The sequence below is a fragment of the Sebastes fasciatus genome, chromosome 11, assembly GCF_043250625.1.
Source record: "Sebastes fasciatus isolate fSebFas1 chromosome 11, fSebFas1.pri, whole genome shotgun sequence".
In the NCBI taxonomy this organism is placed as follows: domain Eukaryota; kingdom Metazoa; phylum Chordata; class Actinopteri; order Perciformes; family Sebastidae; genus Sebastes; species Sebastes fasciatus.
In genome coordinates, this window is record NC_133805.1 from 9,825,736 (window position 1) to 9,846,638 (window position 20,903).

A 20,903-nucleotide genomic window follows, 5' to 3' on the forward strand; every position below is an offset into this window, starting at 1 on the left:
AAGGGTGCCCAAACTTTTCCCTTGGAGGGCCAAAATGGAACTCAATGGAGAGCCTCGGGCCAAAATTAAACACCTGTCTGTAAAGGGGAGACTCGTGGGTACCCATAGAACCCATTTTCATTCACATATCATGAGGTCAGAGGTTAAGGGACCTCTTGACAAATGGCCATGCCAGTTTTTCCCCACCAACATTTAGCCCAACTTTAGAGTGTTAGCCTCCTTCCTGACAAGCTAATATGACATGAAATGGTACTAATGGAGTCCTTCGGTTTTCTAGTTTCATATGATGCTGATCCTGATATACGCACTGTCACTGACCTAGCACTTTTTTAAATCTAAGCTCAAGACTTTTTTATTTAGATTGGCTTTTAATACCTAGCAGCCCTGTGCTTTTTATGCACCTTTTTATGATTTTATGATATGTTATGTTTTTATTCCTGTTATTTCTTGATGTTAATGTAAAGCACTTTGGGTACCTTTTGGTTATTGAAAAGGGCTATACAAATATATTTTGATTGATTTGATTGATTGATGCCACTATCTTCTAACCATAAACCCGAGTCTGGTACGACCTCCAAAAGACAGTAAAGTCGGTTGGGTCTTTTAATAAAAAAAAGAAAGAATTTGCTAACATCTGTCGGGCCAAATCAAACCTGATGGCGGCCCCACTTTTGCCCACGGGCCCCACTTTGGACAGCCCTGGTTTAAAGCATAAATCTCCTCATATACTGAAAAGTGCGCCTATATCCAGAACAGACACTCCTATTCAAATGCTTTGTCCTCTAGCTCTCAGGGACACTGCGCATCTCTCCCCCCCCACCACCCCTTTTCCATGTGTCGGTGCGCAGACTCATCCAACAGCCCGAGGAACATAAACAAGCAACAGAAAACTATATATCTGTGTTAAATCAAGCCCCTACGCGTTTAGCCCATGCACATATTGGGTGCCAAGTTTCTCCGCACAGTCCAGGAATCTCTAAAACAGGGTTTAGAGGTCTTTCAGAAGTCCCCCTCTCTCTCTCCATCTCTCTCTCTCTCTCCATCTCAAAGCCCGGATTGGTCACAGTGCGGCTCATTTGCATGCCTCTCCGTATAAACCCTCCTGCAGACACTGCAGAACCTCTTTGCGCTGAGAAGAGCAGCACACCTCAGTAGAGAAAGAGAGAGAAAGAGAGAGAGGAGCGCATCCAGAGTGCGCATTGAAAGACTATATGGAATATTTATTATTACTGGCTTTATTACATACATGAGAATAAACAACCCCTGCGGAAAGAGAGGGGAAGGATTTTTTTTTTTTAGCAGTTTTTGTTTTAACTTCTAATCAGACTCAGATTATTTTGTTTTATTTAAAGTGCAGGTGGTAAAGATGGGAGAAACAGGGTGGAACTTGGTGCTACTGTGCGTCTTTTTGGTGAGCCTGGCTGCTGGAAAGACGCTCAAATATCAGACATTTGAGGAAGACGCACCTGGGACAGTGATTGGAAACTTGGCCAAGGACATCTCCTCTTCATCTTCCTCCTCCTCGGGTGGCTCCATCAGGACCAATTTCAGGATGATGAAACAGTTCAACTCGTCTTTCATCCGGCTGCGTGAGAGCGACGGCCAGCTGTCCATCGGTGAGCGGATGGACCGGGAGCGCGTCTGCAAACACACGCTGCACTGCCTCATCGCCTTCGACGTGGTCAGCTTCTCCAAGGAGCAGTTCAAGCTCATCCACGTCGAGGTGGAGGTCAAGGACATCAACGACAACTCGCCGGAGTTCCCCCGCAGAGAGTCCGCTCTGGAGATCTCCGAGAACACCGCGGTGGGCACGCGGATACCGCTGGACTTCGCCGTGGACGAAGACGTCGGTACGAACTACATCCAGAGTTACCAGATCTCCGTGAACAGCCACTTCTCCATCGACGTGCTGAGCAGAGCCGACGGGGTTAAATATGCGGAGCTGGTTCTCATGAAGGAGCTGGATCGAGAGACTCAGGGGTCTTACGCGCTGGAGCTGGTTGCTATGGACGGAGGCAACCCGTCAAGAACCGGAACCACGCGCGTTAACGTGAAAGTGAAAGACTACAACGACAACAGCCCGGTGTTCGACCGGAACAGCTTCTCCGTGGATCTCCCCGAGGACGCACCGGTTGGGTTCCTCCTCTTGGACCTGAACGCGGAGGATCCGGATGAAGGGTTGAACGGAGACGTGGTGTACGGGTTCGGTCACCAGGTGCCACCAGAGATCACGCAACTCTTCAAAGTGGACCGGAAAACCGGGAGGCTCACTTTAGAGAACCCGGTTGACTTTGAGACTAAAAACACGTATGAGTTCGACGTCCAAGCGATGGATCTGGGTCCGAACCCGAGTCCGGCTATATGCAAGATCGTAGTCCAGGTGCAGGACGTGAACGACAACGCGCCGGAGATCTCCATCACGCCGATGACGTCCATCACGGCGGGCATCGCGTACATCACGGAGGCGGCGGCCAGAGAGAGCTTCGTGGCTCTGGTGAGCACCTCGGACCGGGACTCCGGTGCTAACGGACAGGTGCACTGCACGCTCTACGGACACGACCACTTCCGGTTGCAGCAGGCGTACGAGGACAGCTTCATGATCGTGAGCACGAGCCCGTTAGACCGGGAGAAGATACCGGAGTATAACCTCACGGTGGTGGCGGAGGACTTGGGGTCTCCTCCGTTCAGGACGATCACTCAGTACACCATCCGGCTCCAGGATGAGAACGATAACGCGCCGGTGTTCGGTAAGATGATCTACGAGGTGGGTGTGGTGGAGAACAACGCACCGGGCGCGTACATCACCACGGTGGTGGCGCGCGACACGGATACGGGGTCAAACGGGAAGGTCAGTTACAAACTAACGGACACGTACTTCATGGGAGCTCCGATCTCCACCTTCGTGTCCTTGGATCCGGACAGCGGGTCTCTTTACGCGCTGCGCAGCTTCAACTACGAGGTGGTGAAGCAGTTGGAGCTGCGCGTCACGGCCAGCGACGGAGGCTCACCGCCGTTAACCGGCAGCGCCAACGTCTACGTGAGGATCGTGGACCAGAACGACAACGCGCCCATCATCACTCAGCCGTTACTCCTCACCAACGGCTCTGCTGAAGTCCAACTGCCGCGTGATGCACCGACTGGGTACGTCATAACCAGGATAGAGGCGCGAGACGCGGATGAAGGCGTTAACGCGGAGCTGTCGTACGCGTTAGCCACCGGAGAGCCCTCCGTGTTCTCAATTAACAAAGCAACCGGTGAGATCTACCTGAACCGTGTGCTTAGCAACGACGTGGACGAGACTCTGAGCGTGACGGTGACTGTTAGTGACAACGGGCGGCCCGCGCTCACCTCAACTGCCGCGCTCCACTTTCTCATCGTCGCGGGCGCACCACCGAACGACCGGACGATTTACCAGCACCAACCGTCCGGTGACGAGGAGCAGCACGCGCAGTGGTGGGACCTGTCCGTTGTGATCATCGTGGTGCTCGCGGGGAGTTGCACCCTCCTCCTGCTCGCTATCATCCTCATAGCAACCACCTGCAACAGACGCGGTAAGAACAAGGACAAGAGCGCAGCAGAGGAGGAGGAGGACGGAGACTCATACGGGGAGAAAGACACTCTGGAGCGGGGAGCAGGCAGGAGGAGCCACCCGGTGGACAACCCGCTGCTGCCTCTCCACGGAGCCGCCGGAGGAGGAGGGTTTGACGGTCACTCCTACAGCAGCCAGCCCGGCGGAGGGTTCACCTCGACTCACCCCGGAGGAGGCGAAATGTGCTCAGCCTCAGAGGACGGCAGCGAGGTGCCCTGTGTGTATGACTCAGACAGCAACAGCAAGCCAAGAGGGAACAAACACGAGGTGAGATGATGCACCTTTTGGGACATTGGTAGTGGGGTGGTGGTACGATATCCTCCTGGGAACCGAGTTAACCCTCCTGGTTTGACTTTTTATAAAGCATACAGTATAAACTATCACCCAATTCTGTGTTACACCTTTTTGGCCAACTTCATTCCTAATTTACATGTTTTGGGGGAAATTAAGGTTAATAAACCTAATTTCCGTGAAATTATACCTAATGTTTTAGTAAAAAAAAAGCAGATATTATTATCAGAGGAACATAATATTGATGTATTATCACATACTGGTATATGTAAACTTTTAGTCAGAATATTGTTTTGAGTATAGGCAACCATCCATGTTATTTTGGGGCAATTAGATTAAAGAAATCCATATTTATGATTTAATGAAGTTTGAAAACAGGTCAAATTTGACCCGAGGACAAAAGGAGGGTAAAAAAGTGTCTTCCAATTACTTTTTTTGTGATTTCCTTCCTATTTAGGGTTAAAAGAAAATCTTAACAATTTAGGCTTGTTACACTTTATTTTTTATTGTCCAGTGGACTACAGGACTATTTCAGTGTGAAAAGACCAAAAAATGAACAGATTATGGCTGTAGAGTGATATTAAACCAAGAATACATTCAAATTGATTTAAAAAAGAAAAAAACAAAACACATGCCATATCACTGGAATGCCTAGGATGTCCTCTTTACAAATACACCATAGAGTAGGTCAAAAGAGTAAGAGGATATGCATGTGGACAAAATGTCCACTACAGAGGACAAATGTCAATGGGCTGGGTCTCAGGAGGTTATACGATAATACTGTATTGTCAGACAGGTCTGAAATTTGTTTTGCATCACAGCAGCTCCGTTTGCAACATCACAGAAAAGACAAAGACAAGAAACAAGGATACATACATTTAAACATTACAATCACAAGAAGACGATATTCAGGGCCCTTCAACGTACATTTGATCTGGGATTATTAGGCTCCATATTTAGTTTTAGGATTGACTGGTGTACAAAAGAGTGCTTCAGTCTAACCTTATTAAATCGTGGAACCCTGTACCTCCGATTTGATGGTAACAATTCATATTCTCTGTTCAAAACATGGTTGGGGGTCAGAGACGATGGTGTTAGCCATGCGGCCTTAAAATGTTATTATGATAGGCTGATTCATAGAGTTTCTCAATGGGTTGACCTACAATCTTTGAGCAGATTTTCATTTGGTGAAGCAGTTTTGACTTTAAAGTAGTGGACAAACTCTGGTGGAGGTGTTGGCACACAACAATGAGTAATCTGCACGATGTGTTCATCCAGCAGACACTATAATAACCTCTTTGTTTTCCTCTCCTCTTCCTGCAGGGCTACTCCACTCTGCCCGGCTATGGTAACGGCAAAGAGGCTGCAGTGAGGCCCATCACCATCTGGAAGGGGAACTCTTACACCACCATCTCTGCCAGGGACCCGGCCTTCAGTGGCAAAGACAGTGGCAAGGGGGACAGTGACTTCAATGACAGTGACAGTGATGTCAGTGGAGACACTGGCCTGAAGAAAGATGGAGCAGTGGTTCCTCCCATGGGTGGCCAAAATGGTAAGATTGGCAAATTTGAATAGGATATATGTCAATATGGTGTCATGCTTTGGTTCTAAATCTAACTTTTCTCCATCTCTTCCAGCTCTGTGGGCATGCACTAGCGAATGTAAGGTCCTGGGTCACTCAGATCGCTGCTGGAGCCCCTCAGCAGTGAGAGCCAACGCAGCACCCTCTCCGGCCCCCACCCTGTCCTCCTTCAGCACCCTCCCCAAGACGGCCTCCCTGCCCCGGGACCCCAACCGCCGGGACAACTACTACCAGGCCCACATCCCCAAAACAACGGGCCTGCAGAGCGTGTACGAGAAGGTGCTGCACCGGGAGTACGACTACGTCTTGGTCACCCCACCCAGGCCCGTGAGGGTGCAGCAGGAGATCAGCGACATAACCCTCCCTGTTTACACCCCCACCCCGACACACTGTCCCAACGACGACGTCTAAAACAGCACATACACACACCTGAAAGACATGTATAGTGTGTTGAAAGTTTTAATTTATGATTCATCGAGACTACTGTAAAAGATTATGTGGGGGAGTGTGCATATATAGAAGTTTAAATCCTAATATTTGTGTGTTTTTGTTTCCTTGTAAAAGCCACATTTGATGCAATCACTTTTGAGACAATTTTGGTTGGACATGGGAGTGTATCATATGCAAGTTTTGTACATACAGAGACTTTATTTTTTATAAAAAGTAATAATCAAGCAAATATATGTACATATGAATTGTAATTATTGATCTTTAAGCACGCTGACTATTTAAAAAATGGCCCCAGAAACTGTGCAGGCAGGTGGAGGGCCGGGTGACCCCCACAATGTGTCAAGTTGATAATGATTTGAATGCAATAATAAGTAATTGTACAGATTTCTTTTTCTATCATCACAATATTCTGAGGGGGAAAATAAACTTTGAAATACTGTTCTGAACATGTGAGTGATGTGTTTGTTCTGAAAAAAGATTAAAGATCCAGGTGGTGAGGTGATGCCTCAGCAGCAACATCAGTCACTACAGTAAAAACCAACAGGCGTCGCTGTTATTGCAGCAGTGAGCCTCTGTCCTTGCAGCCCACCGGAGAAGGTCACTTTTTTTCTTTTTGTGAATACGATTTTTGCTGGTGAGATGCCAGAGCAGACGCCAAGGTTTTCCAGCAAATCCCTCTCACGCCTCATGCATATCAAGAGCGAACACCTTCAGAGTTTCTCTCTCTCATTTTCGTCGGATAACGACATTTTATACTGCCTGAGACCTGCATGTAAAGATATGCTCTCCATTAGGCATACATAAATCAGCACCACCTGGAATGTGCGCACAGAAGAGACGTACATAATGAGATTGACTATGCGTAAAGGCGCAGTTGTTCGTCTCCAAAGCAACACAAAAGGGAAGTTTAACAACCTGAGTTTGATAGGCATCAAGATGATTCTTTTTATTTTGTCAAAGAACAAGAAGTCTTTGTGAGCAAAATTCCTCCTGCTATCCTGTCAGGATGTTTTTTGTCTATCTGCCAAATGCGCGCCCCTCCCTTACGTAATCCAGCACCATTATCATTCATGGGTTCAGGGCATTTTTTTCATAACAGCAACTCGGATAAAGATAGAGGAAATAAAGGCACAAGTCTGTCAAACAAGCTGCTGCTTTTTACACACTGTCATGTTGTCTCCAAGCTGGAGGAAACATGCGACATTCCTTCAGAGCCAACTTTGACCTGCAGCAGTCTGTGGAGCCATTGAGAGAGAGAGAGAGAGAGAGAGAGAGAGAGAGAGAGAGAGAGAGAGAGGGGAGGGAGAGAGAGATGTGTACGCTAAGGTGATGCCTTCCTTCATCATCTACTTAATTGCCGAATAGTCTGCACACCGAGGTTGAGGATCATAGCAGGAATCCAGCTTTAAGATCTTCAAAGGGAAAACATGATGAATACTTTTCCAGCAAGAAAGCATCACTTTTGGCCGAGTGGATGATCATCAAGTCTCACAAAACTTGGGAAGGTTACGCACAGTTTCAACACTGCGTAAAACATGACCTGCCTGCCTAGTGTGAAGTGAATGAGCCCATCCTCCTCCTCCTGAGAGAGGGGGGGGGGGGGAGACAGAGGGGGGAGAGAGCGAGAGAGAAAGAGAGAGGGAGAGAGACAGGGAGAGAGAGATAGGGGTAGAGAGAGAGAGTGAGAGAGAGAGGGATAGAGAGAGAGCGAGAGAAAGAATGAGGGGTAGAGAGAGAGCGAGAGAAAGAATGAGGGGTAGAGAGAGAGAGAGGGAGAGAAAGAGAGAAAGAGAGAGAGGGAGGGAGAGAGAGAGGGAGAGGGAGGGAGAAAGAGAGAGAGAGAGGGAGAGGAAGGGAGAAAGACAGAGAGGGAGAAAGAGAGAGAGGGGGGGAGAGGGAGGGAGAGAGAGAGAGAGGGAGAGAACGAGAGAGGGAGAGAAAGAGAGAGAGGTAAAGAGAGAGAGAGAGAGAGAGAGAGAAAGAGAGAGAAAGAGAGAGGGAGAAAGAGCGAGAGAGAGAGGGAGGAGAGAGAGAGAGAGAGAGTTAGAGAGAGAGAGAGAGAGAGAGGGAGGGAGAGAGAGAGGGAGGGAGAAAGAGAGAGAGAGAGAGAGAGAGAGGGAGAGAGAGAGAGAGAGAGAGAGAGGGAGAGAGAGAGAGAGAGAGAGAGAGGGGGGGAGGAGGAGAGAGAGAGAGAGAGACAGAGAGGGGGAGGAGGAGGAGAGAGAGAGAGGTAGAGAGAGAGAGAGGTAGTGGTCTAGAGTTCCTTCAGGTGTTTGTCTTCAGTCATGGCTGGAAACTCAGAGAAAGTACCGATCGCCTCTGCGGGACCTGAAGACCTGCAGCACTTCATGCCCCCGGTGAGTTTTCAGCTCAATCCGGTCTACAACCGGCTGCAGAACACGGTAGGGAGGGTTCATGTGTAGAGGTCAGTCAGAGGTCAAAGTGTTAGACTGTTATATGCTGGATAGATGACCCAAAAACAACTCTGTAAGTCATCACTGTGGATGTAATGTGGCTGCTTTCTACCAGGCTGATGTTGTGTCCCCGGTGTGTTTGTCTTACGGTAGGCTTACTCCGCCGTGGCCGTGAAGCCAGCCGCCACCGGCCGCCTCCTGAAGGCCGGGATCGCGGTGCTCATCGCCGGGGCCCTCCTGCTGCTGCTGGGGGCAGTCGGAGCTTTCTACTTCTGGAACAACAATGAAAAACACGTAAGAGTAATATGTCATTCTGTCTCTTATTTATACTGCAATAAAAGTTTTTGTAAGGGACTGTACGAAAATTATTAGAGAGGAAGTATAGGGATGTTTTTAGTTTCTTCTCAACCTTCATTTAGATTTTTTTCAGCTTTCCTTTTCCTTACGAAAAAGAAGTTTATTCAACTGTGCTGTTAGTATACTTCTTTTAAAATTAAAGTATTCTTTCAGTTGACTTTTTATGTACTTATCAGAGATATTTTCTACTTAAGTATACTTGGCTTATACTGAAAGGTTTGCAGAAATTTGTACCATAAGTTCACTTAAAGAAAACTTACAAGTATACTTGCAGTAAAAGCTATAGTTGTTTACTGAGTGTACTTTCGTAAACTAAAAAGTGGGCTACAAATGTATAACTACTAAACTAACAGTTTACCTACAGTATAAGTTCACTTGTAGTAGAGTTTATATTATAGTTGCAGTACAAAATACAACTTGGTTGTAAACTAGTTGTGTACTCAAAGTTGACTACTCTTACATTTAAAGTAAACTTTTATAAACTAAAACATAGGCCAATTTATTCCCAAGAAGTATTGAAGTAGCACACATTGATATTAGTATACTTATTGCTATGTTGTTAATAGCTTCAATTGCATTAAAACAACAAACTTTCACTTGCGACATGGTTCATAAAGGTGCACTGTGCCACATGCAGAGACAACAGTTCAGTCTCTGAGTCAGGTTTTACGTTGGTGACACACATTAGAGGTTCTATTAAGATATTACACATAAGATATATTAAAGAAAACATTAATAACCACGTAGAAGAACTTTAAAAACATAAAGTTCAGCTATGCTCGCCACCACAATAATTTTCGTACAGTCCTTTATATGACTTTCAATCAAAAATCAAATCAAATGCACTCTGATCTGCTAGATAACTCATTTTGTTCCGATGTGGTTTCACTCTACTTTTCTAAAATGAGCCACAGAAGAAATATACTCTATAAAAATAATGTCACTCGATTGAAGAAATTCTTGAAACGAGCTGTTTTGAATTGGAGAAATTAAATTGCCAGTGGTAACATTTTTAACTTCTCTGAATTAAAAGGAGACTCGAGAGTATAAAAAGTCGTTTTTCCGAGATGGATTTTTTTTTAGCAGTGTAGGCAAACAGTAAAATGTAAATTAAACACTCCAGCTCCACGGTGCAGTCTGCTTGGTGAATGGAGGCGTTGTGCGTGTGTGTTTGTGTGTGTTGGAGGATCCTGGCAGGGTGGAGAGGGGTGGTGGTGGTGGGGCCTCTCTTTGGTCCGGCTGATGCTCCGGGGGCAAGAGGTGGAAGAGACGAGAGGGGGAAATGTAGCTTTCGGAGTGTTTTTCTTTCAATGTGAAGTTAAAAAAAATGCTATTAAGACGCAATGAAACGTCTCTGTGGAGAGGTCATCACCACCCAGAGCTGCACAGATTGTATTCTTCTGAGCGAGTTTGAATGAGTCTGAAAGAGAAATCCAGAAACAGAGAGGTTGTGAGAGAAAGATTGGAGAGGGAGGGTGTTGAAAGAGAGGGGTATGGTGGGGGTGGGGTGACTCTCAGGACTCTCATACCTTACATGCCAGTCTGAAACCCTGTGTGTGTGTGTGTGTTCAGGTCTACAATGTCCACTACAGCATGAGCATCAATGGCAAAGTGGAGGAGGGTGCGATGGAGATCGACTCGGCCAACAACATGGAGAGATTCAGCACCGGCAGCGGGGCGGACGAGGCTGTGGAGGTCCACGACTTTGAGATTGTGAGTCGGATCTGACATAATCGAAGAAAACGATCAGATTTGTTGGAACTTCAAAGACCCTCGTGGGGAGATGGCAGCGAGTAGACATGTTATCTCCCTTTGGGCTAATCAGTGTCAAGATGCAGCGTCCCTCCAATTTCCTTTAAATGCGGACTGGTGGTTTTTGACCTTTAATTAAGCGACCCAATCAGGCCAATCAAAACTAGCCAAGCAGCAGTTTTGGCCTTTTAACTATTACAATTTTGACCTTTAATCAAAGTGTCCCTGTGAGTGTCATTTCTTTAAATCTAGAACATAATGCAGCGTCGCCTCAAATTGTCATCAAAATCAGCTGATATTACATTTAACGTACACATCTACAGTCCCAGACAGAGCTCTTCTAACTTCCAGCTTTTTGATTGTCCCCTCTGACCTCTCCAGGGCATCACAGGGATCCGGTTTTCAGGAGGAGAGAAGTGCTACATCAAGACCCAGGTGAAGGCTCGTCTGCCTGATGTGGAGACTCTCAACAAGGACTCGATGACATTTGACCTGGTGGGTTGCTCCTGTCCGTCTTGTATGTCCTGCAGAAGGCGTGTTTTCACCACGCTGTATTGTGCCTTTAATGTGTTTTTCAGTGAATTCTTCAACAGCCCATTTGTCCGGTACTTGAATGGACAAATTACCAAATAGAGTGCTCCAGAAATTTTTTTTTTTTTAGGCCAACCAGGAAGTTAGCATCTCACTGGTGCCCACGACAAAAAGCCAATGGGATTGTTCCATTGGGTTTTGGATTATTGCAGAAAATAAGCTCTGTGGCGAACAAACGCTTATGATACTTACACATTTTGTTCCACAAATGAACACCCCTTTTCTGATTTTTGAAGTGTAAATTGCAATCGCCAGAGGTGAACATCTAACGTTAGGCTGTAAACGAACTACACCACAGTCACATGACTTCACCACCACTAAGCTAAAGGCTGGCCAGAGTTCAGCGTTATGACGTTTAGTAGTCTCGTTTAGCCACTTGTTAGCAAACGCCTTTTTGAACACAAGCAAAAGCTTCAACATTCACAAGCGGTATATTTACTGACGTATTTTATGTCGTAGAATAAAACGTTAAAATCTCTCAAGCTTGTGTTAGACCTTATTTCAGGCTTCTAACTAAAAATCCATTGACTTCCATACGAGGGAACAGGAAGTGCTAAAATGCAAACTCATTTCTGGGTTTTAGGACTCATTCCTGCAGCGCTCTATCCCTGCAAAACTAACAACACTCCCATCAGCCTCAGCCAACCTTTGCGTTTAATGCTAATAAGATGGTGAACATGGTAAACATTAAACCTGCTAATCATCAGCATGTTAGCATTGTCACTGTGAGCACGTTATACGCATAGTGCTGTTAGCACGTTATACGCATAGTGCTGTTAGCATTCAGCTGTGGATACCGGACCCCAACATGGCACCTATTCAGTCCAATGAGAATCGCTCACCTTCCGGGGTATGCGGCCCACTGACAATTCACAGTAGCGTTCCTCTCTGCCAAAAATATTCTGCCTACTGAAGCTTTAATTGCAGTTGAAAAAAGGTCATAAATCACAATATATCTCATCACAATACTACTATGTTTAAAATCCCAATAAGATCTCATCATGACTTAAGTATCGTGGGGTGATTAACCCCCCCTACTGTCTAATACCAAGAGGAGGATATACTGTATATCAAGGGATATATTTCAAACCTGGCAACCCAAACATTGTTCTTAAAAAAGGCTGATAAATCATTAATATGCTCATTTATAACGGCAGTATAGTTACAACTTATAAACCCTACAAGTTCCCACTCCTGATATAAAGCCAGCGTATGCCGAGGTATTAGCATGAATCACCCAGGCCAATGATAAACCAGGAGCACATGGGGGGATTTTTATGTGGGTTCCCATCACGTAACAGCTTGGTGGACTCTCAAAAAACACAACAGAGGACTACACTGCATATACCTTGTGTGTGTGTGTGTGTGTGTGTGTGTGTGTGTGTGTGGATCGCTGTCACAACACACCAACACCACCGCCTGTGATTGTTCAATTGAGGCCGTCTGATAATTAAAATCATTTAGCTCTGCATAAGCCTCACATCCACATAAATCCACATCACCAGAACACACACGCACACACACACACACACACAATTAATTATCACGCCGGGCTGCTCTTATTGCCTCTCTCTCTCTCTCTCTGCCTAAACAGATCATTTATTCCACGTTTGTGCTTTTGTGTGTGTGTTTGTGTTATTGCCTCTCTTTGCCTCATAAATGATCGTTTGGCTCACGCTCGTGTGTGTGTGTGTGTGTGTGTGTGTGTGTGTGTGTGTGTGTGGAGACAGGGAGATGTTGTTGTAATGGTTGCTGCAGGCTGGTCATTTGCTATAATTTAGAGTGATGGCAAATATGGGTTAGATAAGCACACACACACACACATATGCGTTGCCATCCAGAGAGAGTGGGTCAGATAAACTCTTATCAGTGGAGCAGTGGAGAAGGACCCCCCCGCTTTTTATTTGTCCCTCCAGCAAATCATTTGAGCTGGGTAGAAAAAAAAAAGAAGAAAAACAGCATTTCTGAAAGGTTGGAGGATAACGTTCCCTAAACATGGCTGTGGCTAGTGCGGTGCAGCCCGCAGGAACAAATGCCTCCGGGCAAAATCATCCCCACTGAATCCCCTCTACTACCTGCCGGCTGTGGATACTGAGTATATATACAGTATATATATGTTTACACAGCCTCTCCTCTGGAAACCTCGTTAGTTTATGTGCAGAAACCGGCATATTTAGGCCATCCGATGTCTCCTTCGCTTCAGATCTTGATGAGTCCTGACATTGCGTTTACAGCTAAATGTTAGTGCAAAAGGGAAATCTGTGTACTGGAGCCTCCAGGGCTTTGTTTTTACTACTTGATTTTATGTTGTTATGAGGAGCATTAACAGCACGACATTAATGCAGATTAGACTCGGACAGGATGCAAAGACTGTAAGACCCACGATCGACCGACTTTACTGTCTTTCAGACGGTGGGAGGTTCAGTTTTAGAGCTGGAGTGAAGATACAGGTATCATATGAAACTAGAAAACCTAAAATGAATCCTTTGGTGCCAACCAGGCCATGTTAGCAGGAAGGAGGCTAAACAACGCTCCAGAGTTGGGCTAAATTTTGGCGAGGAAAAACTGGCATTGCCATTTTCAAAGGGGTCCCTTGAACTTTTACCTCAAGATATGTGAATGAAAATGGGTTCTATGGGTACCCACGAGTCTCCCCTTTACAGACATGCCCACTTTATGATAATCACATGCAGTTTGGGGTAAAAAACATGCAGGTTTTTTTGCATGGAGTACAAATGTGTTATTTTCACCTATTCTAAAATGGTGTATATGAATATTTCTGCATACTGGGGTCCCTAAACAGTCTCGGAATTACATTATGCCGAGACTCTTGTGGATCCAATGAGCCCAATTGTATTCATGTGTGATGATGTTAGACCCCATAGTAGCCATTTCATTGTAGTGAGACCATTTTTTGAAACTTGACGTCACTGTATAAAATGACCTGTGGTGACCCCTAGGATAATCACAGCCTCATGAAACTTTACAGCCACAAACTACAGACCTAGAGCATTCAGAGGATGGATGCTTTCCTAGGTAGATTGACAATAATGGGGTTTCTGAGCAGTTTACAGAAAAGAAGTGCTCGCCATCCTATTGCCGAAAAATGCAATTCTTGCAGAAATCTCAAAATGTCAAAAGTCTTTTGAAACCAAATCACAGCATGGCTTTTTCTTTGGTGTTCCTCAAGGTCTTGGTGTCTTAATGTGGTATTTTTGGAGGGATCATTGATACATTTTTATAAATTCTGTGGTAACAAATGGTTAAATTTAGCACCAAATCTGTGTAACAAATGGTATCAACCCCAAAATTGCTGCAACAACTTATGAGACATAATAGAGCATGGGGATGGCCATCATATACTTCTATCAAAATGTTCTAAACCCTTATACACTTTTACAATTTACTCTAATTAATTCATGTTTATTTCAGATTTATGACTAGAACAACTTGACACACAGTGCTGAGTTCTCAAATAAATCATCAGGTTCTCAGCTTTCAGATGTTGTACACCACTTCTATGTGACATCTACTGTTCACCTGCGATCTCCCCCTAAAAAGACAAAAACGGGTCTGTTGTGGGTCTCAGAGGGTTAAAGGGGAAGACTAGATCCATAAACAAGTGTGATATTACAACGTCTGTTGTGACGTCTGGTTGCTCACCTCTCCTCACCTTCTTCACCCTTCAAGGAGGACGAGGTGATGCCGGCCAAATTCGAGGACGACCTGATCTGGGTGGCGGCCGACTCTCCCCTCTCGGACTCCGCCTTCCTCAGCAACAAGATAAAGGACTTGTGCGGAGACCTTCCGATCTTCTGGCTCCGTCCCACCTACTCAACCAGTAAGCAAGCACACAGCTCACAGTGGTAAAGATATGAAAGTCTGAAAGTAAAACATTCACTTCTCAACGCTGTGTGTTTTTCCCCACAAAAACAAAGAGGATATGGGTCAAACGGTGTCTAGAATTTCCATTTAACATCGCAGTTGTTTAAGCCACAGAAAGAAAAACAAGCTTAAAAGAAAAGCAGAAGTGCTTTTGAAGTTTTCACAGCTACCGAGTGTACAGTTTTTAGCGTGCTGTGGGGGGGGGGTCAAAAGTTCTCAAAACACAATTTTTATTCTACTTCATCTGAGGACTTCAAAAAATGCTGCCAGAGAACCGGCTGTGCAATCAGGAGCCGCACCGAATTAGTGCCACTCCGCTCCTAAATTTGGTGTGCTGTCAGATACTGAGACTGTGATGATGTGTGTGCAGGCGGACAGAGGAAGAGGAGGGCCACCGCCCCCCGCCAGCGGCGCCAGGCACCTGGGGCCGGGGAGGAAGAGGAGGACGTGGAGGCAGAGTTCAACCCGGAGAACCCCTATCAGGTGAGTCACACACTCTTCTTCTGTTGTGTTTCACGACTGTCCGTTCGGATCTGAGGGCTACCTGAGGAGAGTTTCTCACAGCTGTGCGAGCAGCAGCAGCAGATGCCGGGGTCACGGCGGAGGGGCCCGGATTGTCACTGCAGATCTGAGTGTATGCGTGGGTGTGTTTTCTATGTGAGGCTGTCCAAAGCTTTCCTTTCAGCATTGAGGCTGTATGAATAATTCCACAACATCCCCCCCTCCTCTGCTGTGGCCCCTTTGCCCTGCTGAGCACACACAGACTCCCATACATACACACCCCCGTGCCCTCCGTCCTCACCCCTCATGTTGGGCCCCTTTTCTTCTAATCCCTCTCTAAGCATCCCCCCCAACCCCTGCTACACACTCCTGACAACCACAGAGGGGGGTAAACAGCAAGCACTGCGGCGAGAAAGAAAATATTTGACAACAAAAAACATCTGACAACGTCCCCCCCTCCTCCCCATCCCGCCTGTCGGAAATCCATTTTTAATTGGTTTGAAATGTCTTCTCTCCGTCGCTAAAGACGTTACAGTATCACATGCCAGACAAACACCGTGTACACTCTGTGTCTCCCCTCTCAGAGAGGTCTCGAGGGCGAGCAGGAGGGCACCATGAACATCGACCCCAGGCTGGACCACGAGGGCGTGTGCTGCAACGAGTGCCGCCGCGGCTACACCCACTGCCAGAGGATCTGCGAGCCGCTGGGAGGGTACCACCCGTGGCCCTACCACTACCGGGGCTGCAGGGTGGCCTGCAGGGTCATCATGCCTTGCAACTGGTGGGTGGCGCGCATTCTGGGTCTGGTGTAAACACACCAGCGCCAACCTGGGAGATGGTAGGAGGGAAGAAACTAGGGAGGGGTGGGGTTTTCCAAGGGAGGGGGGATGAAAAGTTTCGGGGGAAAAGTTTAGGAAGGGAAGACGGCGGCTTCTTATAGTCATCGGCAGCATCGGTAACTGTGCCCACACATTAGAAATGCACCGTACAGAATCTAGGACAGACATGTTCTCACATGTACGCAGCTTGTCTTATAAAAAAAAACATACCTGCTTTGGATTTAGATCCTTCTGAACGACATGCTGTCAAGAGAACAGAGGTTATGATACAAAACATCCAACAGATCAATTAAAGCAGCAGTAGGTAGAAATGGAGCAAATATGATTTTAAAAGATGTACTTTTATAAAACGGTCACTATATCCTGACAGTAGTGCATGAGACAGGTAATCTGAAAAAAAACCATGTGCCTCTGTGTCCTCCGGTGTGTAAATACCAAGCAGCGCCCACCACCTGGAGCACAGCCAATAGGAACGCTCTCTCTCTGAAATGACCTGTGATTGGCCAAAGTCTCCCGTCACGGGCTAGATTTTTTTTAAAGCCTGAAAACAGATCCATGAGGAGGTGCAGAAGTCTCTCAGAACACCTGAATTACAATATGCTGAAAGGTTATTATGGAATGTTTGCCCAAATAATGCCAAAATTATTCTGCCTACTGCCGCTTTAAGTGCATTGATCTATTGACTCCTGCATTGATTTCAAACATGTATACACCGCCCACTTATCTACAGGAAAAGCCTTTATATTTATAGAGTAATTGTTCCTTTTCTGTCATTCTCTGATGTAAATAAATGTATAGGGTAGCAGTCAGCTGGCTTCATTATTTTGGACTCCTGTGTTTTTAACTCTTTCCTTTCGATCATCTCATCTTCATGAGTAGCTCTCATTAAAACAATGTACTGTACGCTCTCTCTCTCGCTCGCTCTCAAGCTTTCATCTAAATGTACTTTCATCTGCGTTGAAGATCTCAAAGTGCAATATCACCGAATAAACTTTTTTAAGTAAATTCTTTTTTTTTGTTACTGACCTGATGACTTTATATCCTATTTGTAAATACTTATCATTGGGTTTATTTGAGAACAGCCCCCCCCTCTCTCTCTCTCTCTTCCTCTCGCTCTCTCTCCCTCTCTCTCTCTCTCTCTCTTCCTCTCGCTCTCTCGCTCTCTCTCTCTCTCTCTCTCTCTCTCCTGAACACTCAAAGACACTTTTCAGTTTGGAGACGTGTCACATCTGGTAGCCGCTCCAAAGGGGATGAGCAGAATGAAGTTTCCAGAGTTCTTTAATGTGAGAGTTGCAGCTCTAGAACTCTTTAATGAGACTAAAGACTCTGTAGCCGTCACGCTCCCAGATCTTACCCACGATGCAAAGCGCTTAGCTCCTTTTGATGTCACAGAGCCGCCTCAGGCGGGGGTAGGGGGTAAGGATGGGGGCGGTGTGTTTGTGTCAGGGATAGAGGAGGAGTGTGTGTGTGTGTGTGTGTGTGTGTGCGTGTGTGTTATGAAGCTCAGAGTTCCATCCAGAGCCACAAACGGGCGTTTGATCGTCACGAGAGATGAAACGATGTGTGATGAATTTAACACTTAACTCAGTGTGAGAGGCTTGATGATGCGGTTAGGAGGCTGATCCATATTAATGCTCTCTTGCCGCGGCAGGACGCCCCCTCACTGGTGCAGCCGCCGCATATATGCGCGTTGGAGGACGGGGGAAAGGTGCCCGCCGTCCCCGCATCTCCCGACTGTAAATCACCACTCCACCTCGGGGCTGCGTCCTCGCCTGCCGGCCAAACAACTTGGGGCTCTTTATCGCCTTGATACCAATCGAAAACCACATCCTCGAGCTGTCAGCCACATCTGAACCGCCTGCCCTCGTATCAGCGATGCCACATTTCATCCCTCCCAGCACCGAGCATGCCTCTCATATGTCATAATATATTGCAGTTTTTTGTATCTGGTGGATCCCCTTTCCTAGACTTTCCAAACCTGTCCAGCGACAACGAACCATAAGACAAAGTTTGTGAGCCAAACGTCAAATCTTTTATTTACACTGAAGCTTGAATCACACTGAGGGAAGGACCGGTGCTAAGCCACACATTCCAGACAAGTCACTTCGCAGAGCTATTGACTTTTTACTGAGTGTACAGAAAAAAGAACCCCCCCCCCCCTCATGAGCCAAGAAATGCAGTCGTAGTTATCATTTAAAACATCTCAACCGGTTCTTATTTCTAACAACTTTACATTATTATACAAGTGCTGATAATAAGAAGTCATAAAAGGCTCCCACAAAGAAAGGCTGTGGGCGTTTTTTTTTGTGTGTTGAAAACCAGGCGAGGCAGAGGAGAGAAAAGAAGTTGAATTGGAGCATTTCAGGTGAATCCAGACTTCCCTTTTGAGTCCATTGGCCTTTAAAAATCAGATCATGTATGTATATGTAGATCAATCTGTTCAACAGATCATTACAATTTGGTTGAGTGAAAAAAGTGGGAACACCGAGGCTCCCTGCACTTAGTGAAAAAACAGCAGAGCAACAGTACAACTGAGGGGTCGGGAAGGGGAGGAAGTGGACGGCCACGGAGACGGCAGGGCAACAAGGACTCCTGCTGGAGTTCAGATGGACAAATGTGAAGAAAGATGAAGTCAAACAGAGGTGAGAGAGAGAGGGAGAGAGGGAGGGAGAGAGAGAGAGAGAGAGAGAGAGAGGGAGGAATGTGCTCAGTACTTCTTGAACTCTACGTCTTCCGGTGGGTTCATCTCCACTTTTCTCTTGCCCACGTCTACCCAGTTGGTGCTCAGGACTGTACCACCGGACTCCATCTGCACAGGGAGGAGAGAGACGGCACAGTAGTTACGCAACACTTTCTCTCTGCTTTAAAAGGCTTAGATACAGTAAGTCCACGACAGCATCATTTATTTCCACGAGTATTAATGAACAAGGTGGATTTGTTTTTGATCACCTTTGTGCAGATTGGAGAGCTGCTAGCTAGGCTGTGACTCTGAGTCTAGTTGTAACATCGTCTGTTAAACGTGTAGAATCATGCTATAAATGAAAAGCAAGCTTGGATAGCAGGCTGGTTGCCCAGGTAGATCCTGATGCAGTGAGCTAAAATAGCTTGCTTCCTTTCCTACACTCCGACGGCGGGACGGTCCGCTATTCAGTCTTTCAGAGCAGGGCACATGTTGTTTTGGGGCAAAAACCATGCAGTTGTTTGCATGCAGTACAAATGTGTTATATTTGCCTATTCTATAAATGGTGTATTTGAATATTTCTGCATATTGGGGTCCATAAACAGTCTTTGAATTACATAAATTGGGTATTACTGTAAAGCTGAGACTCTTGTGGATCCAATGAGTGCAACTGTATTCATGTGTGATGATGTTAGTTCCCATAGGAGCCATTTCATTGTAGTGAGACCTTTTTTTTTTTTAAACGTGTCCTCACTGTATAAAATGACCTGTGGTGACCTCTAGGATAATCACAGCCTCATGAAACTTTACAGTCACAAACTAGAGACCTAGAGCATTCAGAGGATGGATGGCTTTCGTATGTAGATTGACAATAAGGGGGTTTCTGAGCAGTTTCCAGAACATTAGTGCTCGCCATCCAAATCGCCGAAAAATGCAATTCTTGCAGAAATCTCCAAATGTCAAGTTTTTGATACCAAATCACAGCATGGCTTTTTCTATGGTGTTCCTCAAGGTCCTGGTGTCTTAATGTGGTATTTTGGAGGGATTATTGATCATTTTTAGCAATTCTCGGGTAAAAAAATTGTTAAATTTAGCACCAAATCTCTGTAAAAAATGGTATCAACCCAACAATTGCTGCTACAACTTATGAGACATAATAGAGCACGGGGATGCCCGTCATATACTTATATCATAATGTTCTAACCCCAAATACACTTTCACAATTTATTTTAATGAATTAATTAATTCATATTTATTTATGACTAGAACAATTTGACACACGGTGCTGAGCTGCATCTCAAATTAATCTTCAGGTTCCCAGCTGAAAAAAATCTGAAAATGGCAGCTCCTGTATCTGGGATAGTTTGGCTTCACTTCCGTACAGAGGGAGGATGTCTATTGTGATCATTAGCAAAAATGACTCGTCACTGATGTGTAATACTCACAAAGGACTTGTTCATGGCTCGCTTGACCTCGTCGGTGCCATCGCAGTAGATCTGCTGGAAGAGCTTGTTGAGCGCGGCGTCTCCCTCCACTTTCTCGGTTTTCTCCTCCTCGCCGAGGTCCACCACCATCTTGTCCCATTTGACGGCGTTTTTGGACGATGAGGGGTACTGGTCTGATGGAGGAGGGTAACAAAAGGCTTCAGTTCATATAAATACAGTTAAGACCAAGTCCGAGGGATTTTGAAACCAGCTGAGAGGCGTTTGGCAAGACGGTAAGCGGAGCGCTTTAATCACAATGAAACAAACAGCTTATGGCTCATAAAGGTTTGTTTTTCATTGAGATTTTTAATTGAATTGGCTTTTGACTTTTATCATCTAATCACACCAAGATGCATTAACCGAACTCATTTTGCTCACTTCGCTACTGAATCATCCGACTCGAGACGCTGAAGGATCGCATTGTGATTTGATTTCTATATTTCCAGGATGAAACACGCCCACTGTAATCCCAACAAGAGATGGAGAGA

General features: G+C 45.9%; 3 protein-coding genes across 3 annotated transcripts in view; 2 read left to right on the forward strand and 1 right to left on the reverse strand.

Annotated features, from left to right (window-relative positions):
• The first annotated feature begins 950 nt into the window (after positions 1-950).
• On the forward strand, positions 951-6,358 carry LOC141776682 (protocadherin-8-like). Its single transcript, XM_074650429.1, has 3 exons — positions 951-3,856; positions 5,204-5,432; positions 5,518-6,358. Exons 1-3 carry the CDS (start codon positions 1,367-1,369, stop codon positions 5,871-5,873), a joined length of 3,075 nt encoding a protein of 1,024 aa, XP_074506530.1. The 5' UTR covers positions 951-1,366; the 3' UTR covers positions 5,874-6,358.
• Positions 6,359-8,129: 1,771 nt separating this feature from the next.
• On the forward strand, positions 8,130-16,253 carry LOC141776697 (leukocyte cell-derived chemotaxin 1-like). The gene is made up of 7 exons (XM_074650452.1): positions 8,130-8,269; positions 8,480-8,620; positions 10,256-10,396; positions 10,817-10,930; positions 14,717-14,867; positions 15,282-15,394; positions 15,997-16,253. The coding sequence occupies exons 1-7, from the start codon at positions 8,198-8,200 to the stop codon at positions 16,222-16,224; spliced, it is 960 nt and encodes a 319-aa protein (XP_074506553.1). The 5' UTR covers positions 8,130-8,197; the 3' UTR covers positions 16,225-16,253.
• A 2,007-nt stretch (positions 16,254-18,260) lies between these two features.
• LOC141776700 (ETS-related transcription factor Elf-1-like) overlaps positions 18,261-20,903 on the reverse strand; it is a 39,365-nt gene continuing 36,722 nt past the window's right edge. The window contains exons 12-13 of the mRNA XM_074650456.1: positions 20,377-20,549; positions 18,261-19,060 (exon numbers count right to left, since the gene is read on the reverse strand). Coding sequence (XP_074506557.1) covers positions 18,959-19,060; positions 20,377-20,549 — 275 coding nt within the window. The 3' untranslated portion in view covers positions 18,261-18,958. The remainder of the gene's footprint in view (positions 19,061-20,376; positions 20,550-20,903) is intronic.